General features: G+C 44.8%; 1 protein-coding gene across 3 annotated transcripts in view; it reads left to right on the top strand.

Moving 5' to 3' along the window:
* GRIK3 (glutamate ionotropic receptor kainate type subunit 3) overlaps nt 1–16,165 on the top strand; it is a 223,905-nt gene that overhangs the window by 116,884 nt on the left and 90,856 nt on the right. For all 3 annotated transcript variants that reach the window (XM_024202894.2, XM_024202892.1, XM_024202893.2), the window contains exons 2-4: nt 6,108–6,284; nt 10,380–10,637; nt 12,124–12,305. In XM_024202894.2, the coding sequence (XP_024058662.1) occupies nt 6,108–6,284; nt 10,380–10,637; nt 12,124–12,305 (617 nt within the window). The remainder of the gene's footprint in view (nt 1–6,107; nt 6,285–10,379; nt 10,638–12,123; nt 12,306–16,165) is intronic.

The following is a 16,165-nucleotide window of genomic DNA, read 5'->3' as shown; positions in this document are numbered from 1 at the left end:
AATCCGCATACCGAATCCTACTGTATTCTATCACAATAAGACACACTCAAAACCAACTCTGAAAGCTCTGAGCTGGGAGAAAACACAATGTCAGCCATTTGCTAATCAATGCAACATGAAGCCAGTTCACTTCAGCATAATGCTAGAGAACAAAATCCTGCTGCTGAGATGTGCTGGGTTGAAAACCTTTGTGCGAAGGGGAAAGGATGAGCCTCACCAATGGGTTTTATTTTTATTATTGTTAATTATTTCTACAGTAATATTTGTGCTTTTGGAGCAGTGCAGACTTTTATAAAGGTAAGTCCTTGCCTTCAGAAGCACAAATTAAGGCCCCAATCCTGCAAATGCTTATGCCTGGGAGTAACTTTGCATACTCAAATGATCCACTCATGTACGAACAGTTTCTGGGATCCTCCTATATGTACATACAAAGTGTTACTATCCCCATGTGCAACATGGGGAAACTGAGGCACAAAGAGGGCCAAGAAAATGATCTGCCCAAGAGCAGAGAGCGAGTGAGTGACAAAGCCATTGGTGAGCCTCATCCCTTCCCCTCTGCACATTTGCTGTTCTCTGCTGTTTGTAATGGCATAAATAACTAAGCATCAATGTCCCCCCTGCCCTTCCACCATGCACCTCTCCTGCCCCTGCTGCCCCACCCCAGTATCTGGCCCCTGGCTGCCCCTTCATTCGGAGCGCTCTGTAATTGTTTACTTGGTCAGATCAGCCCCCTGACAAGCCATTCCCCGTCTGACTTCCAAGCTGCTGTGGCAGTGCGAGGCTGAGCTGGTCTCACTAGGTTGCTTGGCCTGGCTGGCTGGGCCAAGGGAGCAGATGGGATGCCATCTCGCAGAGTGAAGGGTTTTCGTAGCTGGGTATTTTTAATGTGATGTTTGAATGAGAGATACTCCTGACGATAGATACTGAATAATTAATGTCAATGAGGTGGAGTTTAGCTTTTGCTGGGATGGAGAATGGCTCCGTGACCCTATAAATATTTCACAGGATAAAAAGGGAACGAGATGGAGAACTCCAAGCAGCAGTATGGCGTGTAGGCTCACAGGAGCCTCCTTTGGGTTGGGGAAGGGACACCCTTTGCTGGCTGAGCAGAGCAGTACATTAAAACGGCCACATGCTGCTGATATTCCTGTCTGAGATACAAGAGTAGCAAGAACTGCTAGAGGACAAGGATCTAGGGGTCAGGAAATTCAGAATAAGGGGACCGTACAGCATTGAGGACTGTGGATAGCGTTTCCAAGATCACTTGGTTGCACCTGTCCCCAGTTGGCAGTGACCAGAGGTTATTGCCAGAGGGTTGTGCTTCTATTTCACAGGGAAATGTCCCAGAGCAGGCCCTAATGACCATGTATTCACAATAATCATCACCATGATGTCAACAGAAGCAAAGGACTGAATTAGCCAGGGAGACTGAACACCCCTAGAGATGGGCTGTTGATGGTTGGGGGTGGTAGTAACATTCATAGATTGATAGATTTCAAGGCCAGAAAGGTCCATTGTGATCATCTAGACTGACCTCCTATATAGCACAGGCCAGAGAACATCTCCGACATAATTCCTAGAGCAGAGCTTTTAGAAAAACATCCCATCTTGATTTTAAAAATTGCCAGTGATGGAGAATCCCCCACAGCCCTTGGCAAATGGTTTTAATGGTTAATTACCCTCATTGTTAAAAACTTATGCCTTATTTCCAGTCTGAATTTGTCTAGCTTCAACTTCTGGCCATGGGATCATGTTATTTCTTTCTTTGCTTAGACTGAAGAGCCGCGGAATCAAGTCACCCCTTAGTCTTCTCTTTGTTAAGCTAAGTAGATTGAACTTTTTCAGTCTATCACTGTCAGGCAGGTTTTCTAATCCTTTAATCATTCTCATGGCTCTTCTCTGAACCCTCTCCCATTGATCAACATCCTTCTTGAATTGGGGGCTCTCTACTGCTACTCGAGGTTCCCCTGTTTATGCATCCCAAGATCGCATTAGCTCTTTTGGCCACAGGGTCACATTGGGAGCTCGTATTCAGCTGATTATCTACCACAATGCCCAAATCTTTTTCAGTGTCTCTGCTTCCCAGGATAGAGTCCCCCATTCTGTAAGCACGGCCTGCATTCTGTGTTCCTAGATGAGTACATTACATTTAGCTGTATTAAAACGCATATTGTTGGCTTGCGCCCAGTTTACCAAGCGATCCAGATCATTCTGAATCGGTGACTAGTCCTCTTCATTGTTGACCACTACCCCAATTTTTATGGTACCTTAAAGACTAACAGATTTATTTGGGCATAAGCTTTCGTGGGTAAAAAAACCACTTCTTCAGATGCATGGAGTCGAAGTGGTTATCCACAAAAGCTTATGCCCAAATAAATCTGTTAGTCTTTAAGGTGCCACCAGATTCCTCGTTGTTTCTGTGGATACTGACTAACACGGCTACCCCCCTGATACTTGGTACCAATTTTTATGTCATCTGTAAAACATAAGAATTATCTGCCCTAAACTCAATAAAATAATGTGTCCACCTAGTTCAGTGTCCTGTCTCTAGCAGCTGGTGCTGGCCACTGTCAAAGAGGAGGGTATAAGAAACTGATAACCTGCCCTTAGAGTAATTTCCTTCCTGTCCCCCAAACTTTAGAAGCTGGTTATGCCCTGAAGCAGGAGAGTTAAGAGCCCTTCCAAAACTGGGGGAAGTGTTCGTTTGTTTGTTTTTTGAATCCTTGCTATATCAACTCTGGACATTATTGCTATTCATATAAATGCTCCATTTTTATTTATTTTTTTGCATCCCGCTAAGCTCTTAGCCTCAGTGACATCTTGTGGCCATGACGTTCGCAAGCTGAATGTATTGTGACAAAGTTCCTCCTCTATCTTGGTGGGCCCTGCGCTTATTGGCAGATTTTCTTGCCTCAGAGATTCACCATGTGGGTTGGGGAACAGCCCAGAGACCTTCCCCTCTGGAAGAACCCACAGTCCAGGTCAATTGGGAGGTTTGGGGGGAACCCGGGCCCGCCCTCTACTCCGGGTTCCAGCCCAGGGCCCTGTGGACTGCAGCTGTCTAAAGTGCCTCCTGTAACAGCTGCATGACAGCTATAACTCCCTGGGCTACTTCCCCTTATTCTCATCACAGGACCTTCCTACTGGTGTCTGATAATGCTTGTGCTCCTCAGTCCTCCAGCAGCACAGCCTCTCACTCTCAGCTTCTCGTGCCTCTTGCTCCCAGCTCTTCACACTCACACCACAAACTGAAGTGAGCTCCTTTTTAAAGCCCAGGTGCCCTGATTAGCCTGCCTTAATTGAGTCTAGCAGCTTCTTCTTAATTGGCTCCAGGTGTCCTAATTAGCCTGCCTGCCTTAACTGGTTTTAGCAGGTTCCTGATTACTCTAGTGCAGCCCCTGCTCTGGTCACTCAGGGAACAGAAAACTACTCATCCAGTGACCAGTATATTTGCCCTCTACCAGACTCCTCTACCCCACTGGTCTGGGTCTGTCACAGTATATTGTGCAGAAAAATCTTTCCCTTGATCCATTTTAAACATGGTGTGGGGGAAGTTTGACCTGTTAAGTTACCGGCCTGTGGATGAATTAGGGAATGTCTACACTGCAATTAAACACCCGGGGCTGGCCTGTGTCTGCTGACTCAGGCTAAGGGGCTGTTTACTTGCTGTATATACATCCTCCTAGGGGCTTCAGTCCCAGTTGCCATCAGCCTGGCACTCTTGACCAGCACCAAATTAATATAAACATGTATAGACAGTGTGGTTTGGACCTGGAAGGAGGAGGCATGTAGTTTCTTAACTACCAATAGAGCTGATAAGGTGTCTGCCATCTATAACGAAACATTGTAAAGGCTTTCCTAAATCGAAGAGGAAGGCTTGCTTCCAGCTATTGAACCTGGAGACCATCTGTTACCAGCTGCATTTGCGGAGCTCATTCATTCATTAAGTGTTTTGATTTGCGTGTTATCACACAGAGTCAGGTTTGTGTGTCTTACCAGGGCTCTTTAGGGGCAAAAGATTGTTCCTACATTGCCGAGACAAGGATATACAATTACATAATTTACACCCTCACTCAGTCACTTCAATTAGAGAGGCTGCCAGTGGGGAATTGAGGACAAGACTTACAAATGCAGAGCCAAGAAAGCAAGCGATACCATGACATGAGCTCGCTGCCATTGGGGAAATGTAATGGCATTAACAATTTCCAAACATGGAAGAGCATGCGTTCAAGCCGTGCATTATTGAGCAGTGCAGGCTGTAGTTGCAGGCAAACTCAGAAGTTTCTGCTTGTCTGAACTAAGGACTTGGAGAGCCAAATTCAACGAGGGAAAAAAAAAAGATGGGGCAGAGGAAACTAAAAATAAGGAATGACAAAGAGGGAACTTAAGGATGAGCAGAAAGCAGCTGGAGATTTCACTCCCAATTCTTATATTAATTATAATTTTGCATTATTCACACAGCACAATTACTGTGTATGGTAAAAGTCAACATACTGATTGCTTCATTGGTGGAGAATCTAAGACATCACAGCATGGCAGGAGATAGAGCCCAGAAGCCAAGGCAGCAATTCCTGGTCACTGTCAGCTTGGACCATGTTCAAGTTGGTGACTTAGAATTTAAAGGCTCCAGATTTTGTTCCCAGAACTCTGCACTAGAGCAGGGTGGGAAACGATTTAACTGCTGCAGGAGAAAAAAAAAATTCTGTTCCAAATGGGGACAAAAATTCAAAATCTTAAAAGAAAAAAAAATTGTGAACCAATAATGTGAACAAAATTTCATTTTGGTTTAATTTTGACCTTTTAAAAAAAAGTTTACTCTTGTTTAGTATAAATTAGCTAAAATTTCAGAACAAAATGTTGTTTCAAAACAACTTGAAAAGCAAAAAATTATTTTTTAAAATGTCAAAATTTCCCATTTTGACGACTTTGAAACTTTGTTTTTCATTTTTTTTTCAAATTTGGAGATTCATTGAAACTGACCCTTTCCTTTGAACAGTTTTGGTTTTGACAAATTGGTGTTTTCCAGCAGAAAAAAATGTTGTTGGAAAATTCCTGACCTGCTCTCCTTATGCTCCACACCCATTTTATTCTTATCCTCCTAGCAACAGCTGGTTGAAAAATATCAATTCTGTTTGATGGGACGGTTTCTTAAATGTGTTTTTCTTAATTTCATTTGAAAATGTTTCAATTTTCAGCAGATTTTGAAAACCAAAATCACAAACCAAAAATTTATTAAAATTGTAATTGTTTGATTGTGAAAACCAAACATTTAAATCAAAAACTGAAAAAATTACTGAAAATGTTGCAGTTTCCAGTTTTTCATGAAAAAACAAATATTTTGACCAAAACAAAAGTGTCCAACAAAAATATTTATAGTAGTCAAAATGCCTTTTGTTTAAATGGAAAAAAAAATTCAACCCGCTCTATCCTGGCCTCTGTATCCTTTCTCCCTGATGTTGATTGAGGCTCAGTCACCTCTAATCTCAGATAGTTCGGGGAAGGGGAAGGAAAGTGGGGGATGGCAAAACAGGGCGGGATAGGGAGAGAGAAACTTATGACAAAATATTTCCAGAATTGTTACTATCTCTGAGCATCCCTGGTTTCAGCCCCAACATAAGCCACCAGCATCTCCCCAGCAGTAAAAGGGGAACCAGGGAAACCCTCCTTCTCAGAGAGGCCCTGTTTCTTGTTTTTAGGTGTTGCCATAATCTGACTTGGCTTCCCTGCCTGCCGTCTCTGGGCTGGGTGCTCAAGTCAAAACAGAATATGCACAATCATGTACACAGCAGTGAGCGGCTGGGCTCCCAAACTCCCCTGAGCTTCCTAGGGAAATTGAGAGCGGTCCCCCCATGCAGTTTGGAAGATATGGAAGTTCCCACTTGCTGATAAATCCAGGGGAGACATGGCTGTAGCCAGTAGTGTAGTTGAGCAGAAATGCGGGTAAAGCGAGATTCGTTTACCTATTTCTTTTTTTACCACTGGCTGTAGCCCTAATGTAACTTTGAAATGTGTCGGCTTTTCCCAGGAGTTTGTCTCTGGACACGCTGTGGGAGAGGGTGCTCCTGAACCTTCATGTTGTTGGTAACTATTTTGGTCCTGTCTTGCAGGAGGAATTTTCGAGTATGCAGATGGCCCCAACGCCCAGGTTATGAGTGCCGAGGAGCAAGCCTTTAGATTTTCTGCCAATATTATCAATAGAAATAGAACTTTGTTGCCTAACACAACATTAACCTATGACATTCAGAGGATACACTTCCATGACAGCTTTGAAGCCACTAAGAAAGGTAAGTAGATAGCATGTTTCTCCATCTGGTGAAGGATTGGCTTGAGCAGAGGCAGACTGCTCTCTGCTCACCTGTTGAACATGTAGCCAGGAGCTTGAAGGACTTTAATGGCTTTATTTAATTATTTATTTTTAAAATGTCATCTCTTCTACCCATTTTCATTTTACTCCATGTCAGCTGAAGCTGCTAAGGCTCAGATCACCTACGAGTGACTGATATATGCATGTGGCAAAAATAAATATCTTACGAGTACTGCGATGGTAACAATGCACTGCTGGAGACATCATGCATATACCCACTTGGATGACACCTTTGGCAGCATCCTTCCTGGAAGTACATGACCTGGTGTGCATGGCAGGGAGGGAGATTAGAACCTACCTGGAATGCTATAACAGTGTGCCAAAGGTTAACAACTCTGGGCTCCACTGATACAGGTAGACCCCATAAAATCTTGGCCCTGCATCTCCCAGAGGAATCTGAGTAACCACTGCATTCAGAGCTGCTCACATTGCTTTCTCTGAATTGGGGCTTACACACAGGTACATATTTTTGAAATAACCTGACCACCGTGAGAAAAGGTGGACAGCTTCAGGAGCCTCAAGCCAGCCAGACTCGAGCTTCCTTGTCTTCTGTAGCCTGTGCAATAGTTTCTTTATTAAAACCAACACACAAAGGAACAGGTGGTGAAGCCCACTGTATTTTTCATGCAGATGTTTCCATGTACTTGAACTTCATGCAATAGGAAATTCCAAGATGCCACCAAAGGTGTTGATGGCAGAAACTAAAATAATCCTGACTCTCACTCGTCGGGATTCTCCCACTTCAGGTGGAAAGTGGCCACCACTTTACTGGATTTTATGAATATCTTTTCCTAGAATCCTCAGGACCATTGTAGCACCCAGTATGTGCAGGTCCATTGCCTGTTTCTACAGCTGAGTTGACTGAGGCACCAAGCCGTCAAGTGAATTCCAGATCAAAAGCCTTGTAAATCAGATGCTCAGCCATGCATCTCCCAGCTCCTTATCCTATGCCGGTCACTAGACTATACAACTCCTCCACCTGCTAACCCTAGACAGCTAACCTATTTCTCTTCCAACTCTAAAGTTTGCAAGGCTCTTGAGCGGCTCCACTTAGACATGATATTAATGGACTATGACAAGTAAATAAAGTTATGTTTTTAAGCCTCTCCTTCATGTTTAATTAATATGCCACTTCCTGGTGCATTTGCATTGTTAGGTAAAAACTGAGAACTCTATCCAATGAAACAGAGTCCCCGTATCCTCCCCCCCCCCACACACACACGAATAGAAGGGTAAAACATGAGCATTGAAATGATGGGTTGTGCCGTTATTAAATGCTGCTTGCCTGTTGTGGTTTGTGTGGATGTGCTATAATGTTGGCGGTGACGGTTTGGTGAACTTTTTAAAAGCACAGAAGTGTGGAATAGTAATGGTGGACCCTAAAAGCTTAGAAATTGGATAAACATGGAAGAGTTTGTCTGCCCACCACCTATTTCTAGTACAGCGGGATTGCACCTCCCTTCGCCCCACCGCCGCAAGTCATTATGGTTATTGGATGCCAGTTGATTTGAGCTGCTAGTGAGTGAGGTCCGGAGGGTGGGAGGGAGAAACTGAATGGCACAGCAAGTGCTCTGGTTGTGGTTGACCTGTCAGCTTGTGAAGGTGATGGATTAGCTTCAGCTGGGTGGGGGGGGCAGAGGGAGGGGGGGAAACCTGCTCAGCAAAAGTATGACTCTGTCCGAATTCACAGACCAGAGCGGCATCAATAGACAGCTGGTAACTGATTGTCACAGAGTCTACCAGGAATCAAGGCTGATATTTGCTTTTTTCAGGGGGTTTTATCTTGGAAGTTCCCCTAGGTTTTGTGACCCCTGCACTGTGCTAGGCTGAAGTGTAAGTATCATGTTTATCTTCACTGAAGCATTAATTTTTTGCTGGATGTTAAACCACACAGGAACCAACGGAGGGGCACTTGTGCGTGTGCATACGTGAGTGTGCAAGTGACCATGTATGTGCGCACACTCCCTACCCGGCAGGAAGCGGTGTGGTTTCTGCCTTACCAAATGGAATGTAGCTTGTACGCCACAAGATGCAAGCTTCTGCACAGTGTCGGTGCGATGTTTATAAAACAGGTGATGACATTCAGTTCATTAGCACCCCAGTCCTGCTCTCATTACACCAGAGAGAACTTCCACTGACTTCCGAGAGCCTTTTGTCTGAGCTGCTCGTACTGGACCAGGCCCATAAAGGCCAGCTTATTTCATTTGGTAATTTATCTAGTGGTTTCCCTACACAGAGGATAAGAACCTAGTACTGCCAACGGCTAGCAAACCTAGTCCTTTGAGCCTTATGCTTTTTGTACTGAAGATCTGGAGTTCTGTCCCCTCTGGTGACCCCTGGTGTCACTTCCATACCAAATATGATTGAATTTCTGGCCCCATTGTGGCAAAACTTTCTGGCTTCAGTGGGGTCAGGATGTCACCATATATCTGATAACTCTCGGAGCAGAGCAGCATGGAGGACTCCAATACACTGCTATGGGGCTCAATCCTCAATCCAGTCCCCATGCAGCAAAGCATGCAAGCAAGGGCCTGATATTCCGGCGGAGTGACTGGCCTCGCTGAGCTCTGTGTCAGCTGGCATCCCAATAGAAAGGGGCTGTTCACGTGTGTAAGGGCTAGAGGGTTAATCCTGTAAGTATTAGTAAGTCTCTCAGTCTAAACCATGGTCATTGTTGAGCTTGACACAGATAAATATATTTTATTTTTAAAAAGTAATTGCTGTATGCATTTCAGAATGAAATAAGTTGCGTGTTATTTAATGTAACGATGGAGTCAAAGCCCCAGTCTATGCTAAGCATCTGCAAAATATCTGGGTTTTAAGCTTAAACCATGCATTCACAGTAAACTAAATGAAACCTACAAACCAAAATCCAAAAATCGCACCAGCCATCCACCCCTGTTTTCTGGCCACTGAAAATATATTGAATAAATCACAGATCATTTTTGTATGGAAAGAGAGGTGTGGGGGAGATGCTTCCAGACCGCCAATGGCTATGGTAAGTTTCAGTCGCATGGGATTCAAACCAGTAGGGAGCCCAGAAAAATGGGCATTGTTTATCATGCAAATAGGAATCAATCCTTTTTCATATTGAGCTGATTGGGAAATAAGTGGTTTCTTTTTCTGTGAAATTTTCAGGTTTTTCTTTAAAAATCCCAAACCCCAAACTCCCATCTCTTAGGTTTTCAATTTTTTTAATGCAAAATTTAGAAGAAAATTGACATTTTTAATGAAAATTTCAGTTTTGTGAAAAAGCCAATTTTCATTTTCAAGACAATTCAGTGGGAATTTTTTGCCCAGCTCTATATTTATACCAGTCGCTGCCCAAGTGACCATCACTGCAGGGCCTAATTCAGTTCTCAGTCGCCTTAAGTAGTAATTACTCCTGCAAGTAATTCTGCAAAGATCAACGGAACTACTTGCTAAGGGCTGCTTGGAGTAGGTGAAGGTGGCAGTCAGGCCTCGGAGAATGTCTCATCAATGGAGCTTGGCTTTTTGGTCACTCTTTATGAGATAGGAGAGGGCTCTGTGACCCAGCGCTGTTGATAGGATAGTGCCATTAACTAAAGAGCAGTCAATGTTATCACCATGCAGAGCTGGGATTAAAAAATGAAAGATTTGTGCGTAAGGAAAAAATCCCGAAAATCTCAAGACTTTGTACATTCCCTCAGCTGTATCGGGCTTGGATAATCATTCCTTGATCTAGAACCTGACCTGTCATCTCTCGTCTGTCTATAGAACCTTACCTGCCTCTCTGCCTCTCCTCTCCGTTCCTTTCTTTTTTAATATTTATATTTTGGTTGGTACCCAGAGGCTTCTGTCTGTCTGTCCATCCATCCCCATACATGCCGCTCTATCTCTCTCCGTGTGCCAAGACAAAGCGCCAGAGCTGTGCTGTTTGTGATAGGACTGAATTAGTGACACGCTCTGGATGGGCTTGCCTCCCCCAGTGTTAATCAGCCCCAGGAGGGATATTGTCTGGTGTATTGACAGCCTCGATCCCTTTCTATTCCAGCCTGTGACCAGCTCGCCCTGGGGGTTGTAGCAATATTCGGGCCTTCTCAAGGCTCCTGCACCAATGCTGTTCAGTCTATTTGCAATGCACTGGAAGTCCCCCATATACAACTTCGGTGGAAGCATCACCCTTTGGATAACAAGGACACTTTCTATGTCAACCTTTACCCCGACTATGCGTCTCTCAGCCAGGCCATTCTGGACCTTGTACAGTATTTGAAATGGAGGTCAGCTACCGTTGTTTATGATGACAGTACAGGTAGGTGAAGGGGGAGCGAAGCAGCTCATCTATTGTGGGTTCCGTTTCGGGACTTTTCCCATGCGCCCTGGTGGAGTAAAATCGTGTTATGTGCAGTGAGACGAGTCCACAGGGACAGATCTGAATTCCTCGTTAACTCACAGCAGAAGCGCACAGGGTTATTTGGAATATGTCTAAAGCTTTTACCGACTTGTCAATGGGGCTAGCCTTCATCACCACGGCTGCTGACAAGGGCCAGATGAAGGATGAAGTTCTCTGGCAGTGTAAATTGGTGCCACTTCACTGAAGGCAGCGGCGCAGTGTCCATTTACATGAGCAGAGAATTTGGCAGGTAGTTTTGCCACTGAGGGCACAAAGCTCCTGCTAATGGCATAACTGAGCCTACAAAGCCTTTGCTGTCTGGCTCATACCATAGAATGCACCTTACAGACATTTGCAGGTAGAGGGAGCTGATGATAGTGGAACAAAGCCCAGCAAAGCACCTGCTCTAAAGATAAAATCATGTTGGGTCGCTTGTTCAAGACAATTTCACAAAACCAGCTAGTTTCCTTAGGGGAAGTGCTGAGGAGAATGCCGTGTGACATTGCTGTTGACTAATGTGGCTCCCTGTATATTCCCCTCCGTGACATGTTCAAATGCACGTCTTCCATTTTGCACGAGGACACTTGTCATTGTCTCTCCCTCCTTTGCAACGGCCTTCTATTGGGTTTCTTCTTGCACCGCTAGATCCCACTAACTTTAACCAGCTGTGGCCCGCACGGCACTGTGCTTTCTCCAGAGGAAAGAAATGAGTGCACGGGTAGAAAGAAAGTCTCCGATTATTTTCTTTTTCTGCCCACAGTTATGGCCGTAATATAATATGATAGAGACGAGATTCTTCTCTTCAGATTGGAATTAATTACCCCTAAAGACTCAGTTTGACTCAAGTCTCAGTGAATTGGACTTTTTTTTCTTTTTTAATCTATACACAGTAAATGAAACAGATTTTGGAGTTGTTGGCTGGCTGGTTGTCCTGCTCTCTCTTTTCCCTAGAACACGGGCTCTTAATTTGCAGGGGCATGACCCCAAAGCTGTAGGGGGTCATGACTGTCCTACTAATGCCACATGGCCAAATGGTGGGGGGCAGGGGGAAGGGCGCATCCTGGTTAGATCTCAGCTAGATGGAAGGTGGGTTATTAGGAATGGGGTTTCTGATACAGTAAAAGTTGGAAAACAATTGCCATAGATGTGGTTGAAATTTAAAACCACGGCCCAGCTGCATCCTTTATTTCGGTAGACATTTAAAAAATGCTAAATATTGGGGGGCAGAGGGGGGAAGGGAAATTATTTTGTGAAATCAAATTGTGAATGAAAATTAACAGTTGCCCAGTAAAAGTGTGTGGAGGAACCCGGAGCCCAGTGGATGTGGAAGGGACCCGCTGCTGGCAAGAGCAGCCCGCCCTGATAATGCTGTGGGTTTTGTCTTTTTGAAACGCTGCTTTCTAAGGCCTGATACGGCTGCAGGAGCTTATCATGGCCCCGTCAAGGTACAACATCCGGCTGAAGATCCGCCAGCTGCCCATCGACACGGAGGATGCCAGGCCCCTGTTGAAGGAGATGAAGAGAGGCCGGGAATTCCGCATCATCTTCGACTGCAACCACTTGATGGCAGCTCAGATCCTCAAACAGGTGAGCTCCGGAGGGGCTGCAGCAGGAGGGGTCCTTTGGAAGGTGGGAAGCCTCTGGGAATTCATGCTCATGCAAGGATGATAATCCAGCTGAGACATCTGTGGTGTACCCCTGCAGGTATCGTCCTTTACAATAAATACGGCACTTTTGCAGCGGCAAATGCTTTGCTTAGGCTCTTTTGGGCAATGTTCTGAGGCTATAGTTAAAGCGACTTCCTCTACACTTGGTTTTTACATCTGAAAATACAGGTTTTGTACAAAGAACTATGCTACAAGGGTCAGGCTGCAGTGCAGAGCACACAGAGAACACCAAAGTTAGGGCTGCATTGGTAACCCCAACTCGGCTCCCTTGTGCATCGGTATTAAAATTAAGGTTGGTCACACAATTGCTGTCAACACTTTTTTGTTGCAAAATTAGGTTTTTGACTAAATGAAAATTTTCAGGAAAGTGTCTGATTTCTGCAGGAAATTTCAACTTTTCTTTGGGAAAAAAACCCAAAATAATGAAAAGTAAAAATTATCCATGGAAAAAAAATCAAAATTTTCCACTTCAGGGAGGAAAAAAATCCAACCAGCTCTAGTTAGGATATAAGACCAGATCCTCATCTGGTATTAGTGAGTTCAGCTGAATTGGCTTCAGTCTTTAACTATATGATCACATATCATTTCCTCTGTTGCCACGCAAGCGGCTCTCCAGCCCTCAGTGCGTGAGTACAGCACTTGTTTCTCCCTTTGTCAGCCAATGTACCAAATTGAATTCTGCTCTTGGCCACTTCTGTCACTGTTCATTTAGCCCCATCCCTGCATGAATGTTGTATTACTTCCTGGTTTCATGTCATCTCTCCCATCTGTCCTGCCGCAGGCCCCATGAGCACGCACACACGGGGACATTACACGAGATGCTACATTTTGGTAAGAACTGCTGCGAGGTACGCATGTACACACACTGCTAAGAACATTCTGTAGAAAGCTACATTTTGGATAAGATCTGTGATGTACGTGTGTGCGCATGCGCGCACACACACGCACACACACACACACACACAAGAAGCCACAAATTTGGTCACAATGGAAAGTCCAAGATTGCCACATTTCTGGGTCTTTTTATTGCTATGTTGGGTAATTCTCCGAGTGTGAGCCTAGATGTCAGTGATTTCCCATTGACCACCTTTTTTTCTGCTTCTTGATTTGTGTCTCTTACATGCCAGCAGGCCTGGATTTCACCCCTTCCTCTCCCCCTTAGGTACATGCCATTAGGGTAAGAAATGTCTGCTCTAGGAGAGTTAAATCACACTTGTATTTGCTGATTTGTTTTATCCCAGCCCAGGGAGACCCAACATATTGTTTAATAAACATTCTGCCCTTGAAGGACTAAGCAGCCCAGCACACCGAAGAGGGAATTCTGTGCTACTGCAAAATGAGGGGAAGTGTCCAGAGATCAGAAAGCCAGGGAGGGATTATTTAATGAAGTAATGAGAGGAATCCTCATCTCCTGTCTATTATCTTAACAGGCTGGCTGTATTTGGTGCTGTTCACTTATTATGCAGTTTTTGATAGTTTATTGTGCCATCTGCTCTGCTCATCGGTGTGGGTAAAGAATAACGGGTGGGTGGGGTGGGGTGGAGGTTGGGGGAGGGGGGCATGAAAGGTTTCTTGTATGTGGATTTTTTTAGGAAACAAAAAACAGGGGTATCTACTTATAATCCATAGACCAGTGGTTCTCAACCTATTTACCATTGTGGGCTGCATATGCAGCTCTCTATGTGTTATGGGGGTTGCATCCGCATAATAATATATATTACCTGTGTGGCCCTGAGGATGTCACATGGGCTGCAGCTGTACGCTGATTGGCCTTGAGAAACACTGCCAACGAGAATTGCTGGTTGTCCAGGATCGAGCACCAAATGACCTTAAGAGCTCTGGAGGAATGTTACAACCCCCCTCCACCCGCACCTCAATTGGTGTCTGTGTGTTTTTGCAGAGGCACTTATTTAATACTGGCAAAGCCCCCTGCTCTGTACCAAGCTCTCCCCATGGCGTCTGCCACAGTCAGTGCTCATATCTGGGGGGCGGGGGGGTGGATTGAGGAATGGTGATAGCTCCAATTTTTTCCTGCATCTTTTCTGATTGGCAGCAAGTATGAATCTGGCATGATACTGGTGAAATGGAGTCTTGATCTCTGCAGGAAGGGTTATGGAGACCGTGAGTCCAATCTGCTCATCCCCTGCAACTTCTGCAGGCCTTTACACCAGTGCAAAGTGACTGTCAATTTCCACCAGATTAGAATGGTAGGGTTCTGTTCCCACTTTGAATTAGTGGGGCGGGAGGGGAAGAAGACTGTGCAAGATACAGGAACAGTGCATCACGCGTCACACGTTTGTGCAAAAAGGATATGATTCAGAACCAGACACTTTCTGTTAAACAATAGCAACTTTTCTGTATTATTCCCTTCTGGGAGACTTTAGCAAACATGCCAATTAAACCACATGCAAGCCTGGCCTACAGCTTTTGCTCTGAACTCACCTATTGCACTGGACACATTTGGCATGCAAAGCAGGAGAGGAATCCTGCCAAGCTGCCCCATTAAATAACATAGATATAGGACACGTTTTCCAAAAGTGACTCCTGATTTTTGGGTGTCCAGTGTGAGATGCCTTAACACTGTCTGATTTTCAGAAAGCGCTGAGCACCTGCTCGCTTCAACTCAGGCCCCTCGGAGGTGGCCCAAGTTGGGCACCCTGGATTACGAGTCACATTTGAAAATCTGGGTCCCAGTCTATGTAACACAGTCATTAACAATGTCCCCACAGTGATTATGGCATCAAGGCAACTCATAGTCACCCTGGGCAATACTTTTAAACCCCACTAACCCACGAAGGACTATCCCAACAGCTTCAATAACACAGCTAGCACATATGAGACGATCCCATTCCCAGGAAGCAGGTGTGGAGTTTCTTGGGATAGCACCAGGGAGTTAAAGTATTTGCTGTTTTATCCTCTTGCACTATAATTTCACTTGAGAAAAGTCTTTGTTGCCAGGTATGTCTGGTCTCAGTCTTTCTGGTCACGAGTTTACAATCACATCTGTTCTCTGAACTCCCAACTTTCTCTCTCCTCCTCCTTGGCCGCTGTCTGTGAAAGGATTGCGGAACGCCTGCTCTGCACAGTTCTACCTTTACTACAGCTCCCACTCTCTCCTCCTCCTGGTGTTTGTTGATAGCCTCTCCACCGTTCTGCGGGTTGTTTTTTGCTTTATTTCTTTATAAAAGCAGAGGCATTTTCTGCCTTCAGACTCATGCATCACACCAGCATCTGATGGCAGGATTGGGCCCCAGCACATTAACATTTACCATCATGGATGACTCAGAGAATTACAGCCTCATTGCTTCTGGGTCGAAATCTTCTGCTGATACCAGAGACCTGGTTATTTTTGCATTAATAGCATCATGTTTTTTAAAGACATCCAGGTCAAGGAAAGGAATTAAGGGAAAACTTTGGATTCTGGGTTTCTAGGCCCTGAAATCTGGATTGGCCCGTCCTCTCCATGTTTCCTAACCCCCTGCTTCTTTTCAAACTGTCCTTCTCTTCCTCTGAGCTAAACTCTGCCCTAGTAATTGTAGCAGAACCAAACAGAAAGCAGAGAGAAGCAAACATCTCCCGAGGTCAAAAAACCAAACCTCCCTTCTGTTTGAAAACATTTCCAGGAGGATTCCTTTCCTAGATACACTAGGGCTGTGCCCTGTTGCAAGGGGACTGGATTTGGTGATTTACTCCAGGCTCTTTCTGGTCCAAAAGATTCAGTGATATGTATCGTAGAATTATTCATTCAGTCTAGTTTTATTAATATCCATCACAGCAATG

Source organism: Terrapene carolina, unplaced genomic scaffold (genome assembly GCF_002925995.2).
Source record: "Terrapene carolina triunguis isolate 2854851 unplaced genomic scaffold, T_m_triunguis-2.0 Scaffold236, whole genome shotgun sequence".
Taxonomy (NCBI): Eukaryota; Metazoa; Chordata; order Testudines; family Emydidae; genus Terrapene; species Terrapene triunguis.
This window is presented reverse-complemented; position numbering and strand designations above follow the sequence as displayed.